This window comes from Columba livia, chromosome Z (assembly GCF_036013475.1).
Source record: "Columba livia isolate bColLiv1 breed racing homer chromosome Z, bColLiv1.pat.W.v2, whole genome shotgun sequence".
NCBI classification, from domain to species: domain Eukaryota; kingdom Metazoa; phylum Chordata; class Aves; order Columbiformes; family Columbidae; genus Columba; species Columba livia.
Window position 1 is genome coordinate 56,825,531 of NC_088642.1, and position 25,983 is coordinate 56,851,513.

General features: G+C 41.7%; 1 protein-coding gene across 2 annotated transcripts in view; it reads left to right on the forward strand.

The window, feature by feature from the left end:
* The first annotated feature begins 609 nt into the window (after positions 1–609).
* Positions 610–25,983, forward strand: part of ENTREP1 (endosomal transmembrane epsin interactor 1) — a 31,492-nt gene continuing 6,118 nt past the window's right edge. The window contains exons 1-8 of one of the 2 annotated variants that reach the window (XM_065045959.1): positions 610–1,166; positions 3,711–3,767; positions 14,122–14,232; positions 16,902–17,030; positions 17,885–17,992; positions 18,104–18,222; positions 22,690–22,819; positions 23,450–23,522. In XM_065045959.1, the coding sequence (XP_064902031.1) occupies positions 819–1,166; positions 3,711–3,767; positions 14,122–14,232; positions 16,902–17,030; positions 17,885–17,992; positions 18,104–18,222; positions 22,690–22,819; positions 23,450–23,522 (1,075 nt within the window). In that variant the 5' untranslated portion in view covers positions 610–818. The remainder of the gene's footprint in view (positions 1,167–3,710; positions 3,768–14,121; positions 14,233–16,901; positions 17,031–17,884; positions 17,993–18,103; positions 18,223–22,689; positions 22,820–23,449; positions 23,523–25,983) is intronic. The other variant, XM_065045960.1, reaches the window with a different exon arrangement.

Below are 25,983 nucleotides of genomic sequence, written 5' to 3' on the forward strand. Positions count from 1 at the left end.
GGAGCATATAAAAAAGTGGAAGAGAACGACAGACCATGACCACGACAAGCTTTTCCCAGGGAAAATGGGGGGGACGAATAAGGAAAGACATTTCTCTGCCCTTATCTTCGCTCAGACACATGGTGCGGTGTCTGCACGCAGGCACACACATAAAAACACACATCGTTTTGTCAGCCAAACCTCCTCCTCCTGGTGGAAGCGCGCCAACAACGCGAAACGCAATCCAGTGGCTTTCCCCCCGAGTTATTTTTAAACTTCAGGCTTACTGCTTGCTAACAACAGTGACTGAAGGAAAAAGGGCCAGGGAGGAGGGGTGGGAGTGAGCACGTTAACAAGGGGAGGTGAAAACCCCGTCAAGAGTGGTACAAAATGGCCCATGTAGCAGTAGGGAGAGCCATACAGGGACGAGACATGACAGGGCGGGACGGGACCGGGGGATGGCATGGCCCAGCAGCCGGGAGAGTCCGCCGGTCGGCGACGGGCCAGCGGGGCGGGAGCGGGGGATCAGGCGAGACACCTTGCGGCGAGCATGACGACTGCCGCGGGGGTGGCCCCGGCAGCGCCTGGAGGGGTGGAGAGAGGGCAGGCCCGTGTGCCCGTCGGAGAAGGGGTGCGGCGAGGCAGGCGGGCAGCCTCGTGTCCCGGAGGGCAGCTGGAGGCTACGGCCGGGGCTGGCGCGGAGGCGTCCTTCCCGGCGGAGAGGCGACGCGACGGCAACGCTACAGGAACCCGTCGCCCGGGTGGTCGGTGGGGATCCGTCCGGCCCCCGCCCGGCGTCCGCAGCAGCCGCCCGCGAAGAGCAGCCGCCGCCGCCCCCCATGTCCCTGCCGGTGCTGCTGCCGGGCATCTCCTCTCCCGTCCCGGGATTTGCCCCCTCTTGCCCGTCACCCGGCGCGTCGTCCGGCTCGCTGTCCACCGCGGCCGCCGACTCCCCGCTACCGCCACTCCGCTTTGGCGGCTGCACTCCCGCCTTGCCGCAATATCGCAACCCGCGCCCCACCGCCCCGGCCCCGGGCGACGGCTTGCTGCCGCGCCGGCCGCTGCTCTCGCTGGGGCTGCTGCAGGTTGTGCTGGGCTGCTCTGTGGTGGCGCTGAACTTCAGGGCGCTGTGGCTGAGCAGCGGCCCGCAGGTGAAGAACGCCTATTCCTTCTGGGCTGGCTCCTCGGTAAGTCACGGCCGGGGGCCCGCAGCCGGCCAACAGCCCGCTCCCGTCCCGGCCGGCTCGGTGCCCGTGCGCGCCCCTGCGGGGCGGCAGCGGCTGCTCCCGGCGCCTGCCGAGCGCTGGGAAACCCTCCGTGCGTGCGCGCCGTGCGAGCGCGGAGCTTGGGGTTCACGGGACCGCCAAGGCAGAGCTGCTGTCACCGAGACACGTTTGCTCCCGCTGCTCCAACAGCGAAGAGCAGCTTTCTCTTACTTGGAAGTAATAAACAGTTACACTTTTGCTAACGGCTTCACCAGGTTTACAGCACGAATCTCAACAGGATAAGACACTAGATTGGGGATTTGTTTCCTGGTGTGCCGTTTAGCCTAAAAAAAAGTACTAAATTATCATACACAATCAGAAACCGAATTTTCTCAAGTCGTGGTGTATGTAGATGTTGCATATTGCTGTTGTGCATTGTATACCGTTGCTCTAGCGAGACTGAGAGATAATAAAATAGCGAAATTCCTGGGAAAAAAAATGACAGTTTACTAAAGAGTAGTGAGAGAAGTTATTCCACATCCTGTTGGGCCCTGCTTTAAACTGCACCTCTATAATTGTACAGTATATAATAGTTTGTGTTGCAGAAGCTAGGCAGTAGTAGCAGAAGTTAATAGGAGCAGGAAACAGTCAGATTGCGCCCAGTTTGTGGGCCCTCGATCAATGAGCAAGTTGCGTTCTGTGGCTGGCATGCTCTTCTTCTGCTGCTGATGTGAATAGCATCAGCCTGTCCCTGGCTTTAAACATTTATATTATGTTTCTGATGTTGTTCACAACCTGTGAAAATGTGCTCAATGATCTGTGGTTTGGGGATCAAATAGTTCCTATTTGTCTGTATAATGCAATTTTAATCACTGACAGTATGGACAGCCTGTTAGGGGTGGGATGGGGTGGGGTGGGGAGGAAACCCAAACCATCTGAATATGTGCATTTGGTGTCCTCCTCCTGATCTTTCATCTGCTGTTTTTCTTACCCTAGATTAAAACTGGTTTAAATATATGTAAGCTATGGAATTTCTTTGAGCTCTGCAGGCAGAACCATGCTTATATGCGTATTATAAAATATAGAAATATTGAGTCTCTTTAATAATGAAGAAGGATGATTACTTTTTAAATGCTAGCTCTGAAACAATAATATATTCAGTTGAATAATTATCAGAAATATCTTTCAGGTGTAACAGTGTGAGTGAAAATTTTAGCTCAGAAGCAAAGTGGAAAGGTGAGGCAATTAAAAGCTGAAATTGAGGGTGCCTGGTGTTTTGGTGTGGTTTTTTTTGTTTTCGTTTTTTCATTTTAGGTGCAACATCCTGGTTATCATTCACTGGTTAAGTGCAGGTCAGGAATACCTTGAGGAAGACTTTCTTTTCATAATTTAAAGCTATAACAAGCATAATGAAATGTTGTGTGATCCTTAAGGCAAAACAGGAATTCACATCAGTATTGTTGTGCTTTGTTATAAAATCGTGTGACTATTTTGCACTCACAGAATTCAAAAAAATAATTTGTTATGAAACTGCAGAGTTACGTATGTGGTTTTACAACACCAGTGATGATACCAGTAGGTGTCTTGGCCAAGTCATATGTGCATGTTACGCTAAATCAGATTGATCATGTCAAGTGAATGAAGTTACAGAAGGGATTTATTAAAAATACTAGTGGGCAACTTCCTGTTTTTTTTCTTGTCTTCTTACTTCTTTTTAGAGTACAAGTTTGGTTTGAATTGGCTTAGTCACAAAGTCCCACAAATTAAAATATACCTGCTTATTGGTAGGACCTGCTGAAAAACTGATTTGCCTTTCTTTATAGTGTTCCCATCATTACTGTGAGAGAGTATTTAGATATGCTGTTTCCTTCAGTTTTACAGCAATGCTTTCTCCTTCCTTGGTTTTGCTCCCCAAGGTGAAGAGTCATGGGGTCCAGTTCTGTGACTCAGCAAGTTTGGTGTAATGACTACTGCTGTAAAGGGAATGCTTTTCCTTCTTGTGCTGTTACTGGCATTCATCAGACTAAATAGCAAGTCAGATCAGGGAGATAAGTTTTAGTGCTCTTCAGTGTTTTTGGTAGGGTTTATGCTCTGGAAGTTGGTTCACTGAGATGGTTCGAAGAGGGCCAGAGCCAGCACAAGGGATGAAGCAGTAAGTGCCCACAGGCACTTCATGAACTGTTGGAGTGGTGAGTGAGGCTGGAGAAGACATATCAAGTTTTTAGATTTGCTTGGCCATGTTGCAGAAAAAAAAAGTACTGGGTTGTCTGAAAGTAATTTTTTAGGCAATTGTTGAGGTCTGAGTCACTGCCATAACTCTTGTCCCTTGGCATATTTTCTGGGACATAAAAATAAGAAAAGAGTGGACAAAAATTTGGTTGTGTTTAAAGTGCAGCTTTGTATCTTCCCAGCATTGTTATAGTATTATAAAGTACCTTTTGTAAGAACAGTGATATATACAATGCAAATGACATTTTGTGAAAAGTTCTTTGCTTCTTGCTGATGCAAAGTTTTTTGATGTTGTAGGTAATCTTATCCGGAATCTTAGCCATAATGTCGTGGAAGAAGCCAGTAATGGTTTTGGTAAGTATGCATTAAAATTTCTTGTAAGGAAAATATCAGATGATCCTGATTTAACAGTCATTGGTAAGGAAAACAAACAAACAAACAAAATCACTTCTTTCTGCTTGAAAAAAGACTATGCTGTTGAGTCCCTTTTTAAAATTGTAGAATCATAATTACTGAAAGATAAATCCGAGTCCATGAAAAGCTATGCTCTTTCCTGAATGGATGAAGTACTAATGGGCCATATCTGGGGGAAGTGTTAATGTTGTTTACAGAGCACTTTTTGTATTTGTGTAGGTATAACAATGTGCTGGTTTAGTGCTGTCTGAGGCAGTGCTGTTTAAGTTTATATAGATGAGTTGGTTCGAAAGCTTAGCTCACTTATACTGCACTAGTGTCTGACGGCAGGTTTGAGAGCTAACCTAAGTATTGCTGTCTTACAGTAAGTGTCTGATGTTACTATTCCAAATACAGTTGACGTTACATTGCTCTGAGAGAAGTTAATTGATGTGCAGGGTGTGTAATCCTTTCCTATTTGTAAGTGAAATCTGAAGCTGTGTGGCTCTCAGTGTCTTAGAGACATGATTTGAAAAAAAGGTTTTAAAGTGTTAAGTGATTTTTCCTTTTCCTTTTTCCTTTTTCCTTTTTCCTTTTCCTTTTCCTTTTTCCTTTTCCTTTTTCCTTTTCCTTTTTCCTTTTCCTTTTTCCTTTTTCCTTTTTCCTTTTTCCTTTTTCCTTTTTCCCTTTTCCTTTTTCCTTTTTCCTTTTTCCTTTTTCCTTTTCCTTTTTCCTTTTCCTTTTTCCTTTTCCTTTTTCCTTTTCCTTTTTCCTTTTCCCTTTTCCCTTTTCCCTTTTTCCTTTTTCCTTTTTCCTTTTTCCTTTTTCCTTTTTCCTTTTTCCTTTTTCCTTTTTCCTTTTTCCTTTTTCCTTTTTCCTTTTTCTTTTATTTCCTTTTTTTCCTTTTCCTTTTCCTTTCCTTTTTTCTCTGCACTGTTACTTCTGAAGACTTTTTCCAGGCCAAAGCAGTTGTATTTGTATGCAGTACTTCTTTGGGATCCTAATGGTTATCAGTGAGAAGTACCAAGATTCAGATGTGTGAGCTGTAGATGAATTGCTGTTTCTCGGTGGTGCATTAGTTAGCACAGGCAGAGCAAAGCAAATTGTTAGGGTTTTTTTAACTTACCTGTGGATAGAAAGAGGAGCTTGGTGTCTGGGACTCCCAATATGGAAGGCCATCTGTCTCAAAATGCCTGAGACTTGCACAGTGCTCCCTGTTTCTGTTTGCCTGTGTTCTGTGCTGTTTCTGCAGCATGTTGTTGCTGTAGTTTCCTTTTGTCTGCTGTTGTTCTTTAACTCTTTCATATTCTCCTTTGTGTAAACTTCATGGGCCCTTCCTAGTTTTTTTTTTTTTTTTTTAATATGAAAGCATCAAATGCTTCCTGAACATTTCATTTATATAGAATGATCTTTAGGATGGTTGAGTGCTGGAGCACATTGCCTAGTAGTGTTGTGCAGCAGATGAGGAATTTTCTGAGACTGATTAAAGCCCTTAGCAGCCTGCTGGGATTTCATAGCTGGCCCTACTTTGAGCAGGAGGATTCACTAGAGTTTTTCTGAGCTCACTTGCGGCAACAGTTATTCTACGATTATGTGATTCTACGAACCTGTACTTTTCTTTTTGTTTGTTTGTTTGATTCTTATTTGTATGTGTATTTTATAGAGGTCTGATTTTTAAAAGCCAGATTAGATCAGACTTGACACTGGGAAACATTTCTTTACTCAGAGGCTGGTCAAACACTGGAACAGGCTTCCTAGAGAGTTGATCTATGCCTCGTGTCTGTCAGTTTTTAAGAGGCAATTGGACAATGCCCTCAGTAACATTGTTTAACTTTTGGTCAGCGGCGAAGTGCTCAGGCAGTTCAACTAGAAGATTGGTGTAGGTCCCTTCCCTCTGAAATATTATTCTATTCTCAAAAAAAGGAAATCAGCATTAAACATTACAGGAGGCTAAGGAAATAATGCATTGAACTGGCAACAGTCTATTACTATGGCGAATCAAGGAGAAATTGTTAGTTTCTGTGAACATACTTATTTTGGGCTAAATTTCTGATATGTCTACCCTCTAGTAGCTTGAACGTTTTCTCTTGGGAGTTATGAGGAATTGTATGAGCTGTTCAGGCAAGTTTCCTAAATACCAGATCAATAAAACTCCTCATACAGCCATGGCTTAGAGTTGTGACATTCGTAACTGAAACTATAAAATGCATTTGGAGCTAAAACATCCCTTTTCCAGCTGTGACTGCCATTCCCTTTTTACTCTTATGGGGGGCTCTTTACACTTATTTCTTGTAAATACTTTACTAATGGATTCCTCTCTCCAGACTTTTGGACTGAATCCCTTTTTCCCTTGCCTGCACAGAGCTGCTATCCTGCTGCAAGGGAAGCAGAGATCACACAACTGTCTCCTTGACAGCCTTTGACTCAGGCCGGTGCTAGGTGTAGAAATGCCTTTATGCAGCAGGTGAGCTTTGTGGAAAGGATTGATTGCACATTAAGGTGGTTTTGTAAGATTGCTATTGAACCCACATATTTAGCATGCTGGGTACCTGTGCTAGAGCCATGGCAGAAATCTGAGGAGTTATATCTATTACTATATTTTATGTTGCAGCAACTTATGTCAACATTTAGTTGTCTTTCTGCAGAGACTTTGGACTCTGCTCAATAGTTAAGTGTTGTGGGACTAAGTGGTCATTATTCTTTTTCATATGTAGTTACGCCTCAATCTACAAATACTCTCTTGTTCATAAGGAAGGACCTCTTCTCATCTTTCATTTAATGCAAAGCTGTTTTCAATCAGTTCAGTTTCATAATTTCTTCAAATTATGCAAGTACCCCTTGGAATTCTTCATATGCATCTAACCCCCCCAAAATAGCTTTGTTTCAGCCCAAATTGGATCATAATATCTAGTTTTTAATTTATCATGGTATGTACTGAAGGCTCTCAAATGTACCAATTAGGCTGTCATTAGGGGTAGAAGGTTAAGCTCCATCATTTAGCCCTCTCTCCTTCCCAGATCTGGGTCTTGAACAGAATTACAGCGACTGGTAGGTGCCACAGAATTTGAGTGCTGGTCCTCAGAGCAGTTTATAGTAGAGTTTATGCTGAAGAATGCGGTAAAGCTGTGTCTTATGGATTCATACATTATCTTTCTTTTGTTCTTGTCAGTTTATGATACTTAAGGAATTTTATAATGCAATTCACATTTGTCTTTGTCCCCTTCAAAAACACTAATTATTTCTAAAAGAAACCTGCTTTATGCTCTGATTCAAGATTTTAATCTTTGAAACCTGCTGAAGTACACCTGATTGCCTGCAGCTTCTTAGTGTGGCAGCAGTCTAGCTCCTCCAGTAAAAGGGCTCACAAAACATTTTTCTCCATTTTCCTTCTTTAGGTGATGATTTCTCACTGCCTGGGTATGTTTCTTTGTGAACAGCCAGGCTGTCATTTGGCTGCCACTTCAATCTGAGGCCTTGGTCATGGGGAAAACAAAACAACTGTGTTTTTTTTTTCCCCGATGACAGCAAGGATCTGGTGCTGCTGGCGCTTGGAGAAAGCGCAGGGCTGTGATGTTTTGAGAAAGGACCCAGGGACTGGCTGCCGAGTCAAAGGCAGAGAGGGCTGCTGTGTTTTAAACGTTCATGTTTTTTCTTTGGAGATTACAGCTGAGAGGAGACCAGTCTTGAAGAGGGATGACTATGATAAGACCTGTTAATAAATAAAATAGCCACACTTGTTGTTTTTTCTCCCACCCAGTCTGTATTACAGCATGGGAAGATACTAGGTAAATATTAATAATAGGTCCCAGAGACAAATTATAATAATATCTTTTGAAGGATGTTCTTGCAGCGGAGGCTTGACCTTCAGCAATACAGCTGCTGAGAGGCCTTGGCTCTGAAATCTTACCTTGCTTTTAGTTGTTTGAGGATTTTCTGAGTATCAATTGCCAACAACATTCCGAAGTCAGCTTGTAGTGCTTAATGCTCTGAAGCTGATTTTTCTTCCAGAGAATAAGCTCCGTCTTGTGCATGCCTGTCCAAATGTATTTAATGGGGAAAGTGAAACTTTTTCCCCCTCCCCAGAGTTGTTTGGTTATTGACTTTTAACTGTTCTGGGCTCAGTTTTACTTTTTACTTTGTACAGAAGCTGGTTCCTTCCTCTCTGCTCCTAAACTCCTTGCTTTCATAGGGCCTTAAATATTATTTTTCAATCATGGAATAGTTTGTGTTGTAATGGACCTTCAAAGGTCATCTAGTCCAGCCCCCTTGCCATAAGCAGGAACATTTTCAACTAGATCAGGTTGCTCAGAGCCCTGTCCAGCCTGGCCTGGGATGTCTTCAGGGATGGGGCATCTACCACCTCTCTGGGCAACCTGTCCACTGCTAAAAAGTCTGTCCCCATCTTTCTTATTAGTCCCCTTTTAAGTACTGAAACGCTACAATAAGGTCTCCCCAAAGCCTTCTCTACTCCAGGCTGAAGAAGCCCACCTCTCTCAGCTTGTCCTCGAAGGAGAGCTGTTCCAGCCCTCTGAACATTTCTGTGGCCTCCTCTGGCCCCTCTCCAACAGGTCCATGTCTTTCCTGTATTGAGGGCTTCAGAACGGGATGCAGGACTCCAGGTGGGGTTTCACCAGAGCAGAGGGGCAGAATCACCTCCCTCCACCTGCTGGCCACTCTCCTTTTGATGCAGCCCAAGACACAATTGGCTTTCTGGACTGCAAGCACACATCATCAACTCTTGTCTGATCTTCCATCCACCAGTACCCCCAAGTCCTTCTCTGCAGGGCTGCTCTCAGTTCCTTCATCCTTCAGCCTGTATTGATACTGGGGGTTGCCCTGATCCAGGTGCAGGACCTTGCACTTGGTCTTGTTGAACCTCATGAGGTTCTCATGGGCCCGTTTCTCAAGATTGTCCAAGTGTGGATGACATCCTGTCCCTCAGGTGTGTTAACCACACCACTCAGCTTGGTGTCATCTGCAACTTGTTGAGGGTGAACTTGATCCCAATGTCGATGTCATTGACAGAGGTGTTAAACAGTACTGGTCCCAATATGAACCCCTGATGGACACCACTTGTCACTGGTGTCCATCCAGACATAGTGCCATTGACCACTACTCTCTGGGTGTGACTATCCAGCCAATTCCTCATCCACCAAATGGTCCACCCGTCAAATCCGTATCTCTCCAGTTTAGAGAGAAGAATGTTGTGGGGGACCAGGTTAAAGCCTTCACAGAAGTCCAGATAGATGACATTTGTAGAGCTTCCTTTGTTTACTGATGTAGTGAACCATAGAAGGCTACTGTGTTAGTCAGGCAGGACTTGCCCTTGGTGAAGCCATGCTGTCTGTCTCGAATCACCTCCCTGTCCTCCATGTGCCCTAGCGTAGCTTCTAGGAGGATCTGTTCCATGATCTTCCTAGGCACAGAGGTGAAGATGACAGGTCCATAGTTCCTGGGGTCCTCTCTGTCCTCCATAAGGGAGGAACCTGACTATTTTCAGAAAATATTGTAATTCCACATTGTTTGTTTGATTGCGTGTGCATTGAGGGCAATTCATATCTTCTGTAGGCCATGCTTGCTTTGTCCTTACCCGTGTACCAGTCTGGGCTACACCAATGCACTCCGAGTTTATATTGTATTCCCAGGAACCATAGATACTTTGCTAAATGAAGAAGCATTTTACTAGTGAAGTATCCTTTCCTTTCCAGTCATATACAAATTAGTCGCAGTCCCGTAAAGTGTGCTTTTTAGGAGGCTTTCTGATTGTGTGCTGTGATTTGGGGCTTTTTTTGTTGTTTGTTGCGGGTTTTTTTGTTTGTTGGTTTGGTTTTTTGCGTGTGTGTTGTTTTTTTTTTTCACCAACTGTAGCAAAACCTTCAAGTTAAGCATATCTTTGGTGGCTGGTTAGTGCTTGGGTTCTGCTGCTAAAGAGAAGATTTAGCTGTGATTGCATGAAAAGTGACAGGTGTGCAGGCATGCAGGAAGACACCAGGCAATGGTGCTGTGGCAGCTGCGAGCGCTGGTGAGCAGCTTGGTATCTGCAAGAGCAGAGGATCAAGAAATTAACAGAGTGGATGCAGGTTTAGTGAATGCAACCCTGGCTTTCGGCTACATCACATTATGGTTCTGTTGTTAGCTAACAGCCAGCTTTTGTGTTCAGACATATGGTCAGCTTTCATGTAAAGGTTTGTGGGGTTTGACTCAGAAAAGTCCAAGTTGCAAGTTTGGCATGAGTCACTCAATCTAGATTCTTTTTACAGTGCAGTAACTTAAGGATTTGGAATTTTTATTAGAAACCTTTAAAATTCAAAAGTGTTAATATTTTTTGTTTTAAGACAAAAATTTGTGCATCTTCATTGGAAAGCAGACCACTTTATGAAATTCAAGTATTTATTTAAATATCGAAAATTTTTGAAGAACAAATGTGTAGGAAGCAATTTATTTCATTGAAAAATCTTGTCAGAAGAAAAGTATGTTCCAGCAGCTTGAAAATAAAGAATTTCAGGAATAGTTACTGCCTTCTTGGTATCTTCACCTTGACTAATTTGCATAGATCTAGGCAAAATACAATGTTTAGACCAAACTATTCTGGTGCTAGTAAATTTTAGCCCTGCTGGTAACAATATAAAGCTTTGTGAACAGAAGCTGCCTGTCAATGCCCTAAGCCTGCCAAAAAAAATCTTTCCCTATACATGCTCTTCATAATGAGCAAAGTCATTTGGCTTTGGTGAGAATTGCAGTAATAGTGCCTGTTTTTCTGTATTTTAGGAGTAAAGTAGTTTGATGTTAACATCTTGGCCCACAGGCAGGCCTCCAGCATTAAGTCAATAAAAGGTATTCATACAAAGCTTTTAAAGTGAGCCTAAGCAAATAAAAATAAATATGCTTTTAAGTGTGAGACTGTGAAAAGGCTTTAGGGAAGCTTTTAGCCTACATAATCAGGTCAAAGTCAGGTTTCTTCTGATTTTTTTGATCACTGATTTTTATGCTGAAAAAGCTTTTGTTCCATTCATATGGTGTGTTTTGATGCTGCATTTGAAGGATGTGACTTTTTTATTAAATGAAATAGTTTGTCTTGTACTTCTGCATGGCTTTTTTTCTTGTTGGCAACTGTATTGCAGGTCTCCATATGGTACAATAAATAACTCTCACAACTGATAGAAAATTAGTAAGGTCCCATAATTAATGCTTAATTATTGCTATTGTGTATATGGAAAATTAAAACATTGACTTGCATTTTCCTAGAAGGATGTTTAGAAAGTATGTGTGTAGGATGTAAATAGACATAAGAGCTGATGCCTGTGGAGTGATTTCTGTTTTTTTAAGTGCCTGTCTGAGCATCAGTCCTCTGTGTGTGCATATTAAATTGAAAGGAGTTCCTCTCTGGCATTAGATATTGGCTTCAATGGCAGCAGCAGCAGGACAACAAACAGAATGAATGATGAGGTCAGAGCCTTATCATGCAAGTTTATGCTGGTAGGGACTCCTCGAAGTGCATTATGTCTATTTTAACCTGGAAGAGGTCATCCGTGCAAGACATGTAGTTTCATTCCTATAAATGTTTCTCAAGACTTTCTGCAGCTGTTCACTGCCCATGTGTATCTAATACTCAGGAGATGAAGGGCTGTGGGCCAAACTAAAACCATAATTTGAGATCTTACCATTTTCATCACTGCAGTTAAGACTAGTTACCTCTGTTCTGGCTTTTAAAGTAACATGTTTGCCTTTGCTTGTTAATTCTATGTTGAGGTCTATTTTTCTCCTGGTTTACATGCAAGTGGGATCTTCTTTCACTGAAATAAAGTAGAACACCTGCTTTCACTTGTAGGTGAGTAGAGATGGAGAAGATGTTTAAATTTGAATCTGCAGGAGAATGTATCTTATAAAATAAGCTGATGAAGTATATGTTAGATAAGTGGACACTGAGGTGAATTAAAAAATGGCTGAATGATCTTGCCCAGAGGATTGTGAACAGTGGCACAATGCTAAGTCAGAAGTGTCATGCCTTAGGGGTGGATGCTGGGTCCAGGGCTGCATAATATCTTGAAGAGTGGTCTGTACAATGGGACAGAGTGTGCTCTCAGCAAGTTCACAGGTGACATAAAACTGGGAGGAATGACTGATATACCAAGTGGCGCCATTCAGAGAGGCCTGGACAGGCTGGAGAAATGGGTTGAGAGGAATCTCATGAAGCTCAACAAGGGGAAATGCAAAACCCTGCCCGTGCTGGGAAATGACCCCAGGCACTCTGGGGAAAAAGCTTGCTGGAAAGCAGATCTGCAGAGAAGGATCTGGGGATATTACAGAGTTGTAGTATGGTTTGGGTTGAAAGAGACCCTCAAAGGTCCTCTAGTCCAACCGTCCTGCCATGAGCAGGGACATCTGCAACTAGATCAGGTTGCTCAGAGCCCTGTCCAGCCTGGTATTGAATGTCCCCAGGGATGGGGCATATGTCACCTCTCTGGGCAACCTGGGCCAGTGTTTTACCACCTTCAGTGTAAAAAAAAAAAAATGTTCCTGATGTCTAGCATGAAACTCCCCTCTTTTGGTTTCAAATCATTCCGCCTTGTCCTGTTGCAACAGGCCCTCCTAAAAGGCTTTTCTTATAAGTCTTTCTTATAAGGCCCCTTTGCATATCGAAAAGCTGCAGTCAGGTCTCGCCAGAGCTTTTTCCAGGCTGACCAAACCCACCACTCTCAGCCTGTCCTCATAGGAGAGGTGTTCCTGCCCCCTGATCATTTTTTATTCATTTGAGTACTGAGCAAATAATTAATTAAAAAAAAAAAAAAATCCTGTGCTTATTCAGAAAAATAAATGGCGTGCAGAGTGCCTACTGACATTAAAAAACCTCTTATCTGTGGCTTCTTGGTATTTATAAAGCTAGAGGAAAACACCATTTATCTTAATATTGATTGTTCTTGGTATGTCGAACACAAAATAGTCTCAGTCCTCTTCAGAGAAGTACTATAGCTACTTTAATCATTGGGGTTTTGTGAGGTTAAAACCTACCTTATAATGTTAGGGTAAATTTCTGAAAAAGCCTACTAGTAGTGAGGTGGTGTAATTTAAGGAATGAGTTTGCACAGTAATGCTCTTTCGCTCTTGTCCATTCAGGGGTGATCATTTTTCCCTGAACCTCAGTAAACTGTGTCATAATTGGTGCAACAGCTCTGATTTATTTTTGGTCCAGCTTCCTAAGTAGCTAGCCATGGTACGTCAGCTAAACTAATTTGGAAATTGATTGCAGTGTTTGTGCATGTTTAGGAAGTCCTTGCTGCTGGATCTGCTGTAAAGCTATCTGGAGCAGAACTGAGCATGTGTTCCTCAGTATTTCCTTATTTTCCTCAGCTTTCTGTGATCTCCTGCATTTTTAATTTAGGACATCTTGATACAAAGGAATCTGAGGGGGCAGATTGTTTTTAAGGATTCTTTTGGACACTGAAGACCTGATACTTTCTTTGTAGGATGGAGTGCTTGAAATTTAAATATGTCAGGAGAGGGATCCTTTGTTTTTAATTGTCTCTAAAGTAGTAGTCTTACCCATAGTACTCTCTCTTGAACTACAGAAAAATTTTGCACATATGCTTTGGGGACAGAAAAGTTCTTACATGTGTCTAAAATCCATATCCCAAGTCTCACATAAGCACAGATTGCAGATTGTAAGGGCATACGCGAAAAGTAGGACTTCATTTTATCCACTAATTTTGCTTGTGTTTTTTCAAGCACTCTATCACTCTCCCAACTGCTGGTCTTTCAGATGATTTATAAACGGAATGTATTATCTTATTTACAAATGAAAGTGTTCTGGTTTTAGTAGCCAAGAGGAAACAAAAACGTATAATCAAAGTCCCTTAAGTGTCTCAGTCCTCACCGTACTGGGGCAAACAGTTTTCAATTATTACTGCTGCAAAATAGTCTTAGAAACTCTACACAGAATGAATGTTGTCTTAGAATGTTTCCCCTTCAGTTTTGTTACTGATCTAAATGTGTTGCGAGGTAAACTCAGTAGAAAGATATGACATACAGTGGAAGTTGGATGGCTTGCAAATTGTATTCTGCACTCCAGTAAAACCTTTAGCTGCCTGTACTTTTCAACAGTTGCCTGTATTTTATTACTGTACAACTAGTGCAGAATAAGGAGAGAGAGAAGACAAAGATGTTTGGAGTAACCATTTACTGGGTTAAGATAAGACACCCTTGGGGGAAATGTCATTCCCAGCTTCAGTTTGGGAGTGGGATTTGCACTGCCATAGGTTCCTTGAATCAGGTTGGTGATCCTGTTCCCACTGCTGTTAACTTTGTTTTGCCATTCCAGGCTAACCTGTTTGTTCTGCTGTCAATCATCTGTGTTCTGCTGAACGTGGCTGGACTTGTATTAGGATGTCAAAGCATCCAGTTTGTGTCCAGTACACTTGGATGTGATGTGGTGAGCAGACATACTGATTTACAGTTATTTCTTCATAGCGTGCCGTGTAAGCTTGATGTGCTGGGATCACAAAATGGGCTAATGTAGAGATGCAAATAATGCAGCTGCAGCACGGTGGGGAAAAAAGAAAACTCTCTGTTGCAGGCCTTTGCGAGGGCAAAAAATCAGGGACTCCACACAGTCCAATATGGATTCAAGCGAAGCCATTTTTTACAGAAACACACTCCAAGCATGCATTAGCTGGTTGAATATTGTCCATGTTCACGAGCTGTCCACGCGCCCCAATCTCACTGCTAATAGGTCTGTTGATTTACACCTTGTTGAGGCCCTGAGGCCTCACTCCCACAGCGGGTGCTGTTTTTCAGCCTTCGAGCTGGCCTTGAGATTCCTTTGGCTAGTTCAGAAATAAATCTCCATCTAATAGAGACCCATCCACACAACAACCTCAAGAAAATCCCTCAGATCTCCCACAGGCTTTGATTCAATTCCAATTGTGAACAGACGCACTGAAATCCACAACAGAATTTTTGTTGTCTTTGCTCCTAAACACCAGGTTTTTTGGGGTTAGAGTTTTCATAAGCAGGTCGGTTCCTAAAGCTGAAGACTCCAAAATGATACATTTTTAAAGGTTTTAGTCTTTGTTAGAAGAGCATACTTAGCCCAGAAATTGCTTCCTAGACAATTTTATGGGGCCATGTAAGAGGGAATTCCAAATAATCTTTAGAAAATCCCTCTTGCCAGAATTATGCACTAATTTTAGTATCATAGTAATTTAAGGACTAGCATAAAGGGGTTTTGTAGTAATGTCACGAGGATAAACTCTTGAAAAAAGCCTGAGTGGGTACTGGTGAGCTACGCACAATATCTCAGTATAATCTGTGGGTGGTATTATTTTTCCTGGTTTGTGTCACCTGGTGAGAACAATTTGCATTGATACCTTACAGCAAGAACTAAGAGCAAAAAATTAAGGTAGATTAAATCACACTAGCTTTTCAGAAATCTTCTAGTTGAGGAAGAAGCAACCTGCACAAGAAAGGACACAATGCAAAAGATTTTTCTCAGATGGGTGTCATAAGAAGTAGAAGAATGTCTACTAATGAATAAGGAACTGTGGAATAATTGAAATTGAAGGATGCAGGGTCACTTGGTGATAAAGATGATCGTGCATAAAGGTGTGAAGAACTTTAAGGGTTAATGGAAAGATCTTTGAATATTTATTTTCATTCATTTGTTGCTTCAAGAAGCTATTGATTATTCCTTAACAAGCCACTTGGTGTATTACAGTGAGAGTCCAAGATTACAAGCACTTTAGCACTATAGATTCACCGATATCAATGTACTGAAGCAGCACTGAGAACTATCAGTGTTATTCCAGATGAGATGGTTAAACATTTCAGGAATTTTGAAGCCCTCTGTGGTTGGAAGCATAGCGTACAGCTGAAAGGTGTTCCCGAAATCATAAATTATTCTCTACAGTGGTTTATGTAGACAGAAGACCTTTGACACAATGACTCTAGAGAGTTTGACAGCTAAAACCCCCAGTTACCTCTAGATATAGAAACATTGAATTTCTCCTTGAAAACTAAGATAATAACATTAATTTGAAACTTACAAGCAATAGTGTTGTACAGATATAACTATTACCGATTTGGCTGGGTTGATATTATAGTTATGGGTTTAATTCCATCCATAGAGATGCAAAATATACTTGGGTCAAAGAAAATGTGTACACTCCGTATACAGTGGCTTACACATCAGTCAAAGAAAGAATCCAGGTTGTGATGCATTTTAAAAAGCATAGAATAGTATTCACAGTATCACAGTATGTTTGGGATTGGAAGGGACCTCATAAGATCATCTAGTCCAATCCCCCTGCTGGAGCAGGAACACCTAGGTGAGGTCGCACAGGAACATGTCCAGGCGGGTTTTGAATGTCTCCAGAGAAGGAGACTCCACAACCTCCCTGGGCAGCCTGTTCCAGTGCTCTGTCACCCTCACTGAGAAGAAGTTTTTTCTCAAATTTAAGCGGAACCTCTTGTGTTCCAGCTTGATCCCATTACCCCTTGTCCTATCATTGTTTGCCACTGAGAAGAGCCTGGTTCCATCCTCATGGCACTCACCATTTATATATTTATAAACATTAATGAGGTCCCCCCTTAGTCTCCTCCAAACTAAAGAGACCCAGCTCCCTCAGCCTTTCTTCATAAGGGAGGTGCTCCACTCCCTTAATCATCTTCGTTGCCCTACACTGGACCCTCTCCAGCAGTTCCCTGTCCTTCTTGAACTGAGGGGCCCAGAGCTGGACACAATATTCCAGATGTGGTGTCACTAGGGTGGAGTAGAGGGGAAGGGGAACCTCTCTCTACCTACTAACCACCCCATTGCTTAGTATTGCTTAGTAATCAGTGCTGCTTTGATTGCAACTTAGTTGTATTTAAAGGTCTTGAGCTTATCAGTAACGCTTCCTTTCAAATAAGAAGTGTGCATAATACAGCTTTATAATGCACGAATCATTGGTGTACCAAACTGCAAAAATTCCATTTTATTACTCTATTTACAGTTTGCTTTCCATTCAGAGGTATAGTTTAAGACACAGGCCCAATACTATGCAAGCTAAAATGTTACCTAAAAGAGCTAATAAATCAAAAGTGGAGTTTTGTGTTTATAAGGTGGAAAAAGGTGAAGAGAAGATTTGTATCTGCTGTGAAAGGTCTGACGCCACTAAATGCCCAGATGAAGAGACTGCCCTGAAGCTGTACCATGTGAAGCCGTGCAATGCTGCTCGCCTTCTTCTCAAGGTACCCTGAGCACACCATGGAACATGACTGCTTTGATTGTCCACACCTGTGTGACACTGCAGCGCTCAGGCGACTGCTGTGCTTGCTAGTGAAAAATCCTGTTATTTTCTGGTCTTCCACAGTGGTCAGAGCCCTTTATGGTTCTGTAACAGGTTTGTTTTTTGTTTAGTGTTGGGTTTTTTTTTGGTTGGTTGTTTTTTTACTCATCTCTGGGTTTTGACCAGTGCATTGCTGATCCAAGATGCAGCTCTTGTCCTGTGTTTTATGCAATCAAAATTACAGCTGAATTCAGACAAGATTACATGGGTAAATATGGTGTAAATGTTAGCTGATTATTTGATGCTTTTAGTGTTTTTTGATCTTCTCAGGCTTTCTTGGTTTACAAACTGCCAAAATGCATCTTCCAAACAGCATCATCTTCAAATATAAAACTGCTTTAATGTTTATTAAATGGTGATTATCTCACATCTGGATTTCCCACAGTAAAATTAAGAGGAAGGTTATAATTCTTGGATGAATAGACAGGCCACAAAACACATTTGAGTGGTGTTAAATCCTTTTGTATCTTCCTGTCAGGACACATAGCAAGGCAAAACAAGCTTTTGCAAATTAATCCAATCTTGGGGATTACCTGTTCTGAAGGCTTCATCACATACGTCTGTAAAAAGTAATTTTATGGTCATTCTTGTGCTTTCCGTGTTTGTTTTAGTTTATTATTATTATTATTATTATTATTATTATTATTATTATTATTATTATTATTATTATTATTATTATTATTATTATTATTAATTTTGACATTTACAAATATCTTGATTTAATCTTTTAATTTCCATAATCTTCATGTTCTTCAGAAAGTTATCTTTGTCCTTTGTGCCCTGAATGCTCTCACCACCACAGTTTGCTTGGCAGCGGTTTCCCTGCGTTACTCAAAAATATTTCTAACGAGAAGATCCTGCATAGTAAGTCTGTGCAAGGCGTTGCCTGCTATGAACAGCAATACTAACAGTATTTCTAGATGACAGGAATTTTTTAATCTCGGAAGGTTTTTAACAGAAGTTTCATTTGATTAGGATGAATCTCATGTTGGAGAGCAAGATCAAGTTTCGGATCCTGATGATTTTGTCCCACCTGTGCCACCTCCCTCCTATTTTTCAACTTTTTGTTCTTGTACTCCACAAAGCAGTCACAGGTAAACCTCTACACTTTCTTCCTTTCTTTTAATGTCTTTGGAAACACTACAAGATCGTCTTCTTCTTTTAGTCAGTTGTTAACTGAAAAAGGTTGGTGACCTCAGGAAGTTAAAAAAAGAAAAGAAGAATAAACTTGTTGAGTTAGGAGGCAGCATATATACAGGATGGGTTAGGGGAATAATCTGGGGATTTTCACTTTAGATTCTGTAGGAACTGTTTCAGATAAGAGAAATACTGCAATTTGGCATGTCTGAGAACTGCTGCGATGCTGTCAGGTGCGGGCAGTGACAGAAAGCCAGGCACAACCTATTGGCAAGGTGATGTGAGAGAGACAGCAGCCTCACCTCCCAGACCTTTTTACTGGACTGGAGGGTATGTTCTGATTGTTCTGCCAGGCCAGGTAATCACTACCCTTACCTGTGTGCAAGCAGACAGGCGGGTTTTGCACCTGGGGTTGTTGCTGGGCTTCTCCGCAGTGGCAGCTGTGGGATGGAGGACTGACAGTGAGCCTGGGAGGGTGAATTTGCTTATCAGAAAGGAGGATAGTCACAAGTCACAGTAATCTCCCCTGTCCACTTTTTTTTTTTTTTCTAAATTCATTACTACAAAGATCAGGGAAGAAGGATTTGGAGGAGAAAAAAATCATAGCTGCATGAGTTTTCTTGTGAGCAAGAGAAAATGTGCAGAAAATTTTCATGTTGCAGAAGGCTGCCTTCTTTCATATAATTAGTCTTACGAAACATTTAGTGTAAATTTTGTGGATTTTTTTGTTGTTTTTGCAGAGGAATAGTGTTAAAAATCGTGTAGCTTGTCCATTAAGCATCAACTTGGTTATTTTGCTGTATTGGTACTTAGTAGTGCCTATATTTCTTGCAATTCTTGGTGACTTGTGGGTTTTGTTATCCTTCATTCTGCCAGTGGTTACACACTCGTCACAGTAACTTGCAGGTTCGCTTTATTAGTTTACAACTCAAGTGGGGCGCATTATGCTGCTGTGAACATATGATATTTATATATAAAATATCACCATGCTCAAGCAGACAGTATCATACTACTCTTGTTTAAAACTCCTGCTGTTTTCAGTGTGCAGAACTATTTTGTTTATTTCACTGTTTCATGACAGATAGTGTGTACATTGACTTTCAAGACTCCATGGTGCTTGCAAAGGTAATTACAGATCCTGAGATTACATAAAAAATGCTAACATAGCACAGGAATAGATTTTAGAATAAAAAAGTCATTGAAAATGCTAAAACCTGGAGTTTAATTCCAAACATTACTAAAAATCTCCTATGTGAGCCTGGGTTTAAGCTAGTTATGAGAAGAGGATGACATGCGCAATGATCTCTTTGGAAGATAAGGTATTTATGAAATATGCTTGTCACAGTTCCCCTGCTTTAAAATAGGCTGTCATTCTTTGTCTGACATGTCATTCTAGAAGGTTATCTTATTCCTGGTAGTAGTATTCCTCTTGTATTTTTTCTGCACAGTAGTGGCGGCTGAACAGTATTTAAGGTTTCTGTGGTCTAATATGGGGTAGCTACCTTGCCTGTGATCGCACTAGAAATTGTTGATAATAACATTTAAGTGATGGTGACATCTTTCTGAAGTCAGGCTGCTTGTGTCAAGGTACTCAGGATAGTCATGCAGCAGTGCAGTAATTAAAGCAATGGACAGAGATAATTTCCACTCTTGGCAGATGAGATGTGATGGCTCCCACGGAACAGCTGAGGTGGGACCTCACCTTTTCCCAAGCATCCTCCTCACGCTTCACCCTCCCCTCCCTGCTTGGTCTGTAGCCTGAACACCACGCTGCATCCATGGCCTGGCTTTCTGTGCCAAGCTACCGTGCACCCCGCAGCCAAAACCTTTGTGTGAAATGGGAGTGACAGGAGCTGCATCCAGCATGGTGAAGCACCCTCTGCAAGCTGCTCCTGGGCTGACTCCAAAACAGATACATCCCTCTGAAAAAGGAAACACTGCGGACATCAAAATGTGGGCCAAGGAAATGTTTGGAATGGGAAGCTGTTCTCTTCTACCCTTTAAATTGAAGAGCCAGAGGCACCACTAGCAAAGCCAATTAACTGGTTTGTTCATTTATTCAAGGAAAAGCTTTTACATTTGTCATATTTAGTAGCAGACAAAACAAGCTAACATTACAAATGTCTGGTCAGCTTCTACCTCTAACCTTGTTATTTCACAAATAAGGAAACAACAATTAAGTTGTTCTTCAAGACTGGCACAACAACATTAACAGTTACAGCTGAGTTCCCACGTGAAGAATAAAATACAAAGTGTTATAAGGCATGTGAATGTAAGGGAAGAGGCGATCCATGCAGGGCAGCAAACCAATTGCCTGTGACCTAGAAATCTACCCCAGTCCAGCTTTAAGTACCATCTGGGGACTAGAGGCATTTACCAAAATGCCAATCTGTTTATCCAAGTTGTGTATTCTCAAATTCATAATGTGTCTCAAATTGGACCTCTGTGCTGCTGACAGTTGTTTCTTAACCACAAAACATGTTCCTGCTGTTGAAACACTGAAGTTTCCAGGAGGCCAAGGCCCTGATGCTGCTGGTGGGCTGAGGTACCAATGCAGAATGTGAGATGGAGGTTGACGAGGATGCGCCTTCCTCCTTCGGTGTCCTGCTCACCAGCGGCAGGACAGAAGTCTCCCCACGGTACGGAGGAGTTCTCTTGGCAGTGGGATTCCCTGAAAAAGCTTTGACTCCTACTTTCCTACCTTTCTGTGTCATCACTTCAAAAAGCTGCCGGCTTTTTTTTTGACTAACAGAAGTATTTGCCTTGCTTACATAAAAAAAGAGTGTGCAAATTAAGAAATTAATAACAGATTGAAAAATGTGCACATCCTGGAAATGAATTTTCTGTTAAGGCACTTAAAGGAATGCTTTCCTGGTTGCATGTTCTGTAAAACATTTTAACATGATATGATGCTTGGATGCAATATTAATTTTCAATGAGTGACTGAGCTGTGTAGGCCGGATCAGTCATGTTTAAGAACAGAACTAGGGTTCAAGAAGTACAGTTTTGTGGCCTACATTGAATGTAAACTCAGCACAAACATACTGGAAAAATGTAAAGAAGTAATGTCAATGGAGCATCAATCTCTATCGAAGTCCAAAACTATTCTGAAGCTTTTAGGGGAAGATGAAATAGCCTGAAATTAAAAACTATTTCAACATGATATCTGTCTCCCAGTTTTAAGACTGAAAAGGCAATGACCAGTTATCAAAATATTTTATTTCTTTTCCTTGGATTTTTCCATGCATTACCTTGACAGGAGCCTTCCACAAAAGTGCTCCCAATTTTCTTTTTTGGAAGTCCTATTCTTTTTCTCTGTAAGCAGCCTTCTCTAAACATTTCCATTCACTCTGCTCTTTTCTATCAGCTTAGAAGAAAATAATTTTCCTGGTCAACCTTTGTTATCTCAGTGTCCAGAGAAGCCTAAACGGTAGGAGGAAGAACCTTGTTCTTGTGTAGCATTTCTTTGTAGTGTCAGGGAATAGAGATCAGATCCACTAGTGACAGCTGTGAGCCTGATGTGGGTCCCAAGAGGAAAACCTGGGCTTCTGTGTGTTGCTTGAGGTTCCTGCTCAGTACCAAATCAGCAATTTAAAGCATAATATAAAGCAGAGAAAAACTGAGACGCTTTGTGTCATACACTTATCTAAAGACTGTGTGAGGAGGGTCCCCTTGGCAGCTCTGCCATCAACCACCACGCTTTGTTCCAGTGTCAATGGGGTGATGTAAACTCATCAAAATTGGCATTTGCCAACAAGAGTTTCTTCAGGCAGTGTTCTGGTTTCTTCCCTCTCAGAGCTACCTTGTAGGAGGAAGATGATACAGCCCAAGGTCTTTGGCATTTCTGCTGTATTTAAGATTTCAGAGAGCTCTTTGAAAACTGCGAAGTAAGATTAACCATGAGGTGCACTTGCCTCATACAAGCCTTTGTGAATTGATCAACTATAATATTCTTAGCCAAGCTTCATCACAAAAACAGTCTTTAGTTTGAGTTTGCTTCTTTCCGTGCAGGTATATCTGAACATAGAACATGAGGTTGTAAGTATCTTGAATTTCAGTTATAATTAAGAATTCAGTTGTTCACAAGAGTCAGAGCTAGGCTATCACATTTTAAATTACCACTTGCCTTTGGATGTCTTGAAACAAAACCGTATCTCTGTGAAGTAAAACTGAAATGGGTTTCCAGGCACAGTACTGGCCAAAGACTCTCTGGTGAACACCTTGGAGAGTCACCTCCACCCAAGGAGCAATTTCCTGACATCTTCTGGGAAAATCTCTTGCAGCTCACATCAAGTTCATTAACTGTGACTGCGATCCCAAAATCTGAGCTGGCACAGGGAAGCCAGTGGAGTTTGGCAGCTGGTGATGTTTTCCTGCAGCTGGAAAGCTGTACTGACAGAGCCACTCACTGTTGTTTGTTGCAGGATGCTGGGCTCTGGTGTGATTCCATTGCCCCACATATATGGAGCGCGAATCAAAGGCATTGAAGTGTTCTGCCCTCTGGACCCACCTCCTTCTTACCAAGCTGTTTGTAGGCAGAAAACCTCTGAGCAGGTATGGCCCACAGGAGTTTCAAGCCTAACTTGTTTATTCCGCTATAAAGGTAAGGTTGCACTGAGGCAGCAGTAAAATAAGTCAGGTATATTTTAATTTTAGAATAACAGGAGAAAATGTTTGATTTGCTTGCTGTTAATATCACAGAAGACTTTAATTAATCACTTGCCTTTAGAGTTGAGAAGTTTCACCGAGTTGGAAAACTGTGTCTGTGCATGGGAAAAGGAGCAAAATTTATTTTGGAGCATATCTTTTGCTGGTTATTCTAGAGGATGCCCTTGCTGCCTCCTTGCTAAACATTCTGTCCATACCTATACTCCTCCCATGTGGGAGTAGGTTGGAGTTTTGCCGTGCTCACTGATCCCTTTTCACTGGTCTTCTCAGAAGACAGGTGCTTCTACTCAGAAAATACTCAGCAGGATAAAACTGGCTGACCTGAATGATGAACATTAATTTTAGACATTCACTAGTCTTGGTTTTGGTTTTGCAGTGGGATTAAACTTGTATCACATAGGCACTGTGAAGTTAAGCAAAAGAGTTCTCTTTCTAAGGTGTATGTTGCAGTTGTTAGAATGTACCAGAAGAAGAGGTAGTTACTAGTAACTTTTCAACTTTTCTATTTTATTCCAGGAAAGTGCGCTACAAACAAGTGTCGTGGAAGTCGTTGATTTGGGTCAAGTGAGTGGCAGTGAGGCCTTTCAAGGTAAAAAGTACATTTTAAAATTTGTCTAGAACAGTTCCACCCAACCCAGATGAATTACTGTGGCAGCAGCATTATTATATATTTGAAAGACAAGCACCATATTGCAAAGCAGATATACAGAATCATGACTATTTAGGGCAGTAGGAACAAGGGTTAATGTTTAAAATACATTAAAAGTTGTTTGCTCTTAAGACACACACACACACAAAAATATATATATATCTATATATATATATATCTATATCTCCTTCTTAGTAGTCCACAAGGTAGTTGTTGACTCTCTCTTCTTAGCTTGTAAGATCCAGTGTTTCCATTTGTTTTGTATACATGATGGTTCCTGTTGACATATTGTTGCCGATGAAAATAGGAAAAGGATAAAATAATGCTGTACTGTGTTGAGCTAAATGTGAGAATTACCCTGTTATTCAGCCTGCACTGAGAGAATTACTAATTAGTTTCCGCATGCTGGTAGAGGACATAGGTAGACTCCATGTAGAGGCCACATCATGGTTTGCTCAGGATCGTTTTAGAAAATCATGGAAATAGTTCCAAGTTGTTTTCAGCCTAATTTTTGCTGCAGTGTACGCTTGCAGTTAAACATTATTGGCTCCCATGTAAGTCACAGGCAGCCTTTCCAGTACAGCCATGGTGAAGATCTGTTCTGCTTTTCATTTAAACTTGCCATTATGGGGCAGGTTGTCTTTTGTGTAACAGATGGTCATGTGCCTTGACTGCACTATGTTCACACTGCAAGAATATTGAGAGTAAAGACAGTTGGGGCCAGAGGGGAAGCCCCGAATCTTTTACTTGACTGTGGGGTCTCCTCTGCCAACCTACTTCCCAAGCTATGGAAAAACTGAAAACAGTTTCAGTTGAAACTGTCCTTAATGAGTGGTGGCAGGAAAAAAAATCATTTACATAAAACCATAATTTGACCAGATAACAAGTCTCTCAAAGCTCCCTTACTCGCTGGCAGTCTATCTGAAACTTCTGAAAACAAGCAATTGGATGCTTCTGATATCTTATCAGTTATGATAACCAGAAAGAAATTCAAAAGACTTGTAGCAAAAAATTTAATTCTCAAGGACTTACTGATAAATGTACTGTTGCTTTCTCTGGGAACTTTGAACACAAAAGAAAACAAGATATCAAACACAGGGCTGAGTGGTGACTGCTTAAAGTTATGAGAACAGAAAACAGGAAAAGAACACTATAGAAAATGCAACTGTTGTGAAGAAGAGTCAAGGGGTATTTTTTTGGGGGGGGCTGGGGTGATTCTTTTGTTTGCTTGTTTTTTTTTTTTTTAAGCCATAATAAGTCATTGTTTGAGGTATTGTTTGTATTTTAAAACTTCCTTCGCAAGCAAGCAGACCTGAACATGTGATGAATTGTACCCTCATCATCATCTTTTTAACTGCTTTGTCCATACTTTTTTCTCCTTTTTTTCTTTTAATTTCCTTTTTATTACTTTTTTTTTTTTTTTCCTTTTGTTTTCTTTTTCTATAAGAATGCCTGTAAAGACCTATTTAAACCTCAGCCTGGCTGTTAAATTCAGATAATGAATAAAGTGAGCTTTTTAATGAAGAAACATAACACTACTACTTCTAGATGATGCCAAGGCTTCCTAGGGGTGGTGAATTTAAGTAACAGAAATACGCTGAGCAGTATTTTGTCCTTTATTTGCATTTGGGGAGGTGCACTAGGTCTGGCTGGGATGGCACATGTGATGCTGTTTTGGATTTGTGAACTATACAGTGTTCATAACACACCAGAGTTCTAGTTCTCAGTAAGCAGTGCTTGCACATGCTCCGTGTCTCACTGTGCCCCCCACAGCATGTTGGCTGGGGGTACACAAGAAGTTGGGAGGGGACAAAGGTGGGACATCTGACCCCAAGTGACCAAAGAAGGGATGTCCTGGAATGTCATGCTCAAAAACACGGACGTTGGGGAAGTTTTCTAGGGTTGTCATTGCTTAAGGACTGGCTGGGCATCAGTCAGCTGGTGGTGAGAAATTGCTTTTGCATCACTTGTTTTTCCTTGGTTTGTTTTGTTGTCTTCACCTCCTAACCGTGTTTATCTCAACTCACGAGCCCTTTCACTTCTGTGCTTCCAATTCTCTTCCCCATCCCACTGTGGGGTGAGTGAGCAGCTGTGTGGGGCTGAGCTGCCTGCTGCATTTAAACCACAGCAGGAGGGAAATACAAAATGAGAGGATGTGTTGGGATTGTGTCAGGGTAACTCCATGGCCTGTCTCACCTGATATAGAGTTAACGGTCTATAAATAAGAGCCAAATATTGGTTTATGCCAGTATTCTGTCATGCCGGGGCATTTGTGTATGATGCTGTGATTCCCTCAGCATTGCCAGGACTGATCAGCTAAATGTAGCTCCCAATGGAAAACAAACCTACACATTACTGTCTGCCAGCAGAGCCTGGGTAATCCTGGCTGCCTGCTGCAGAA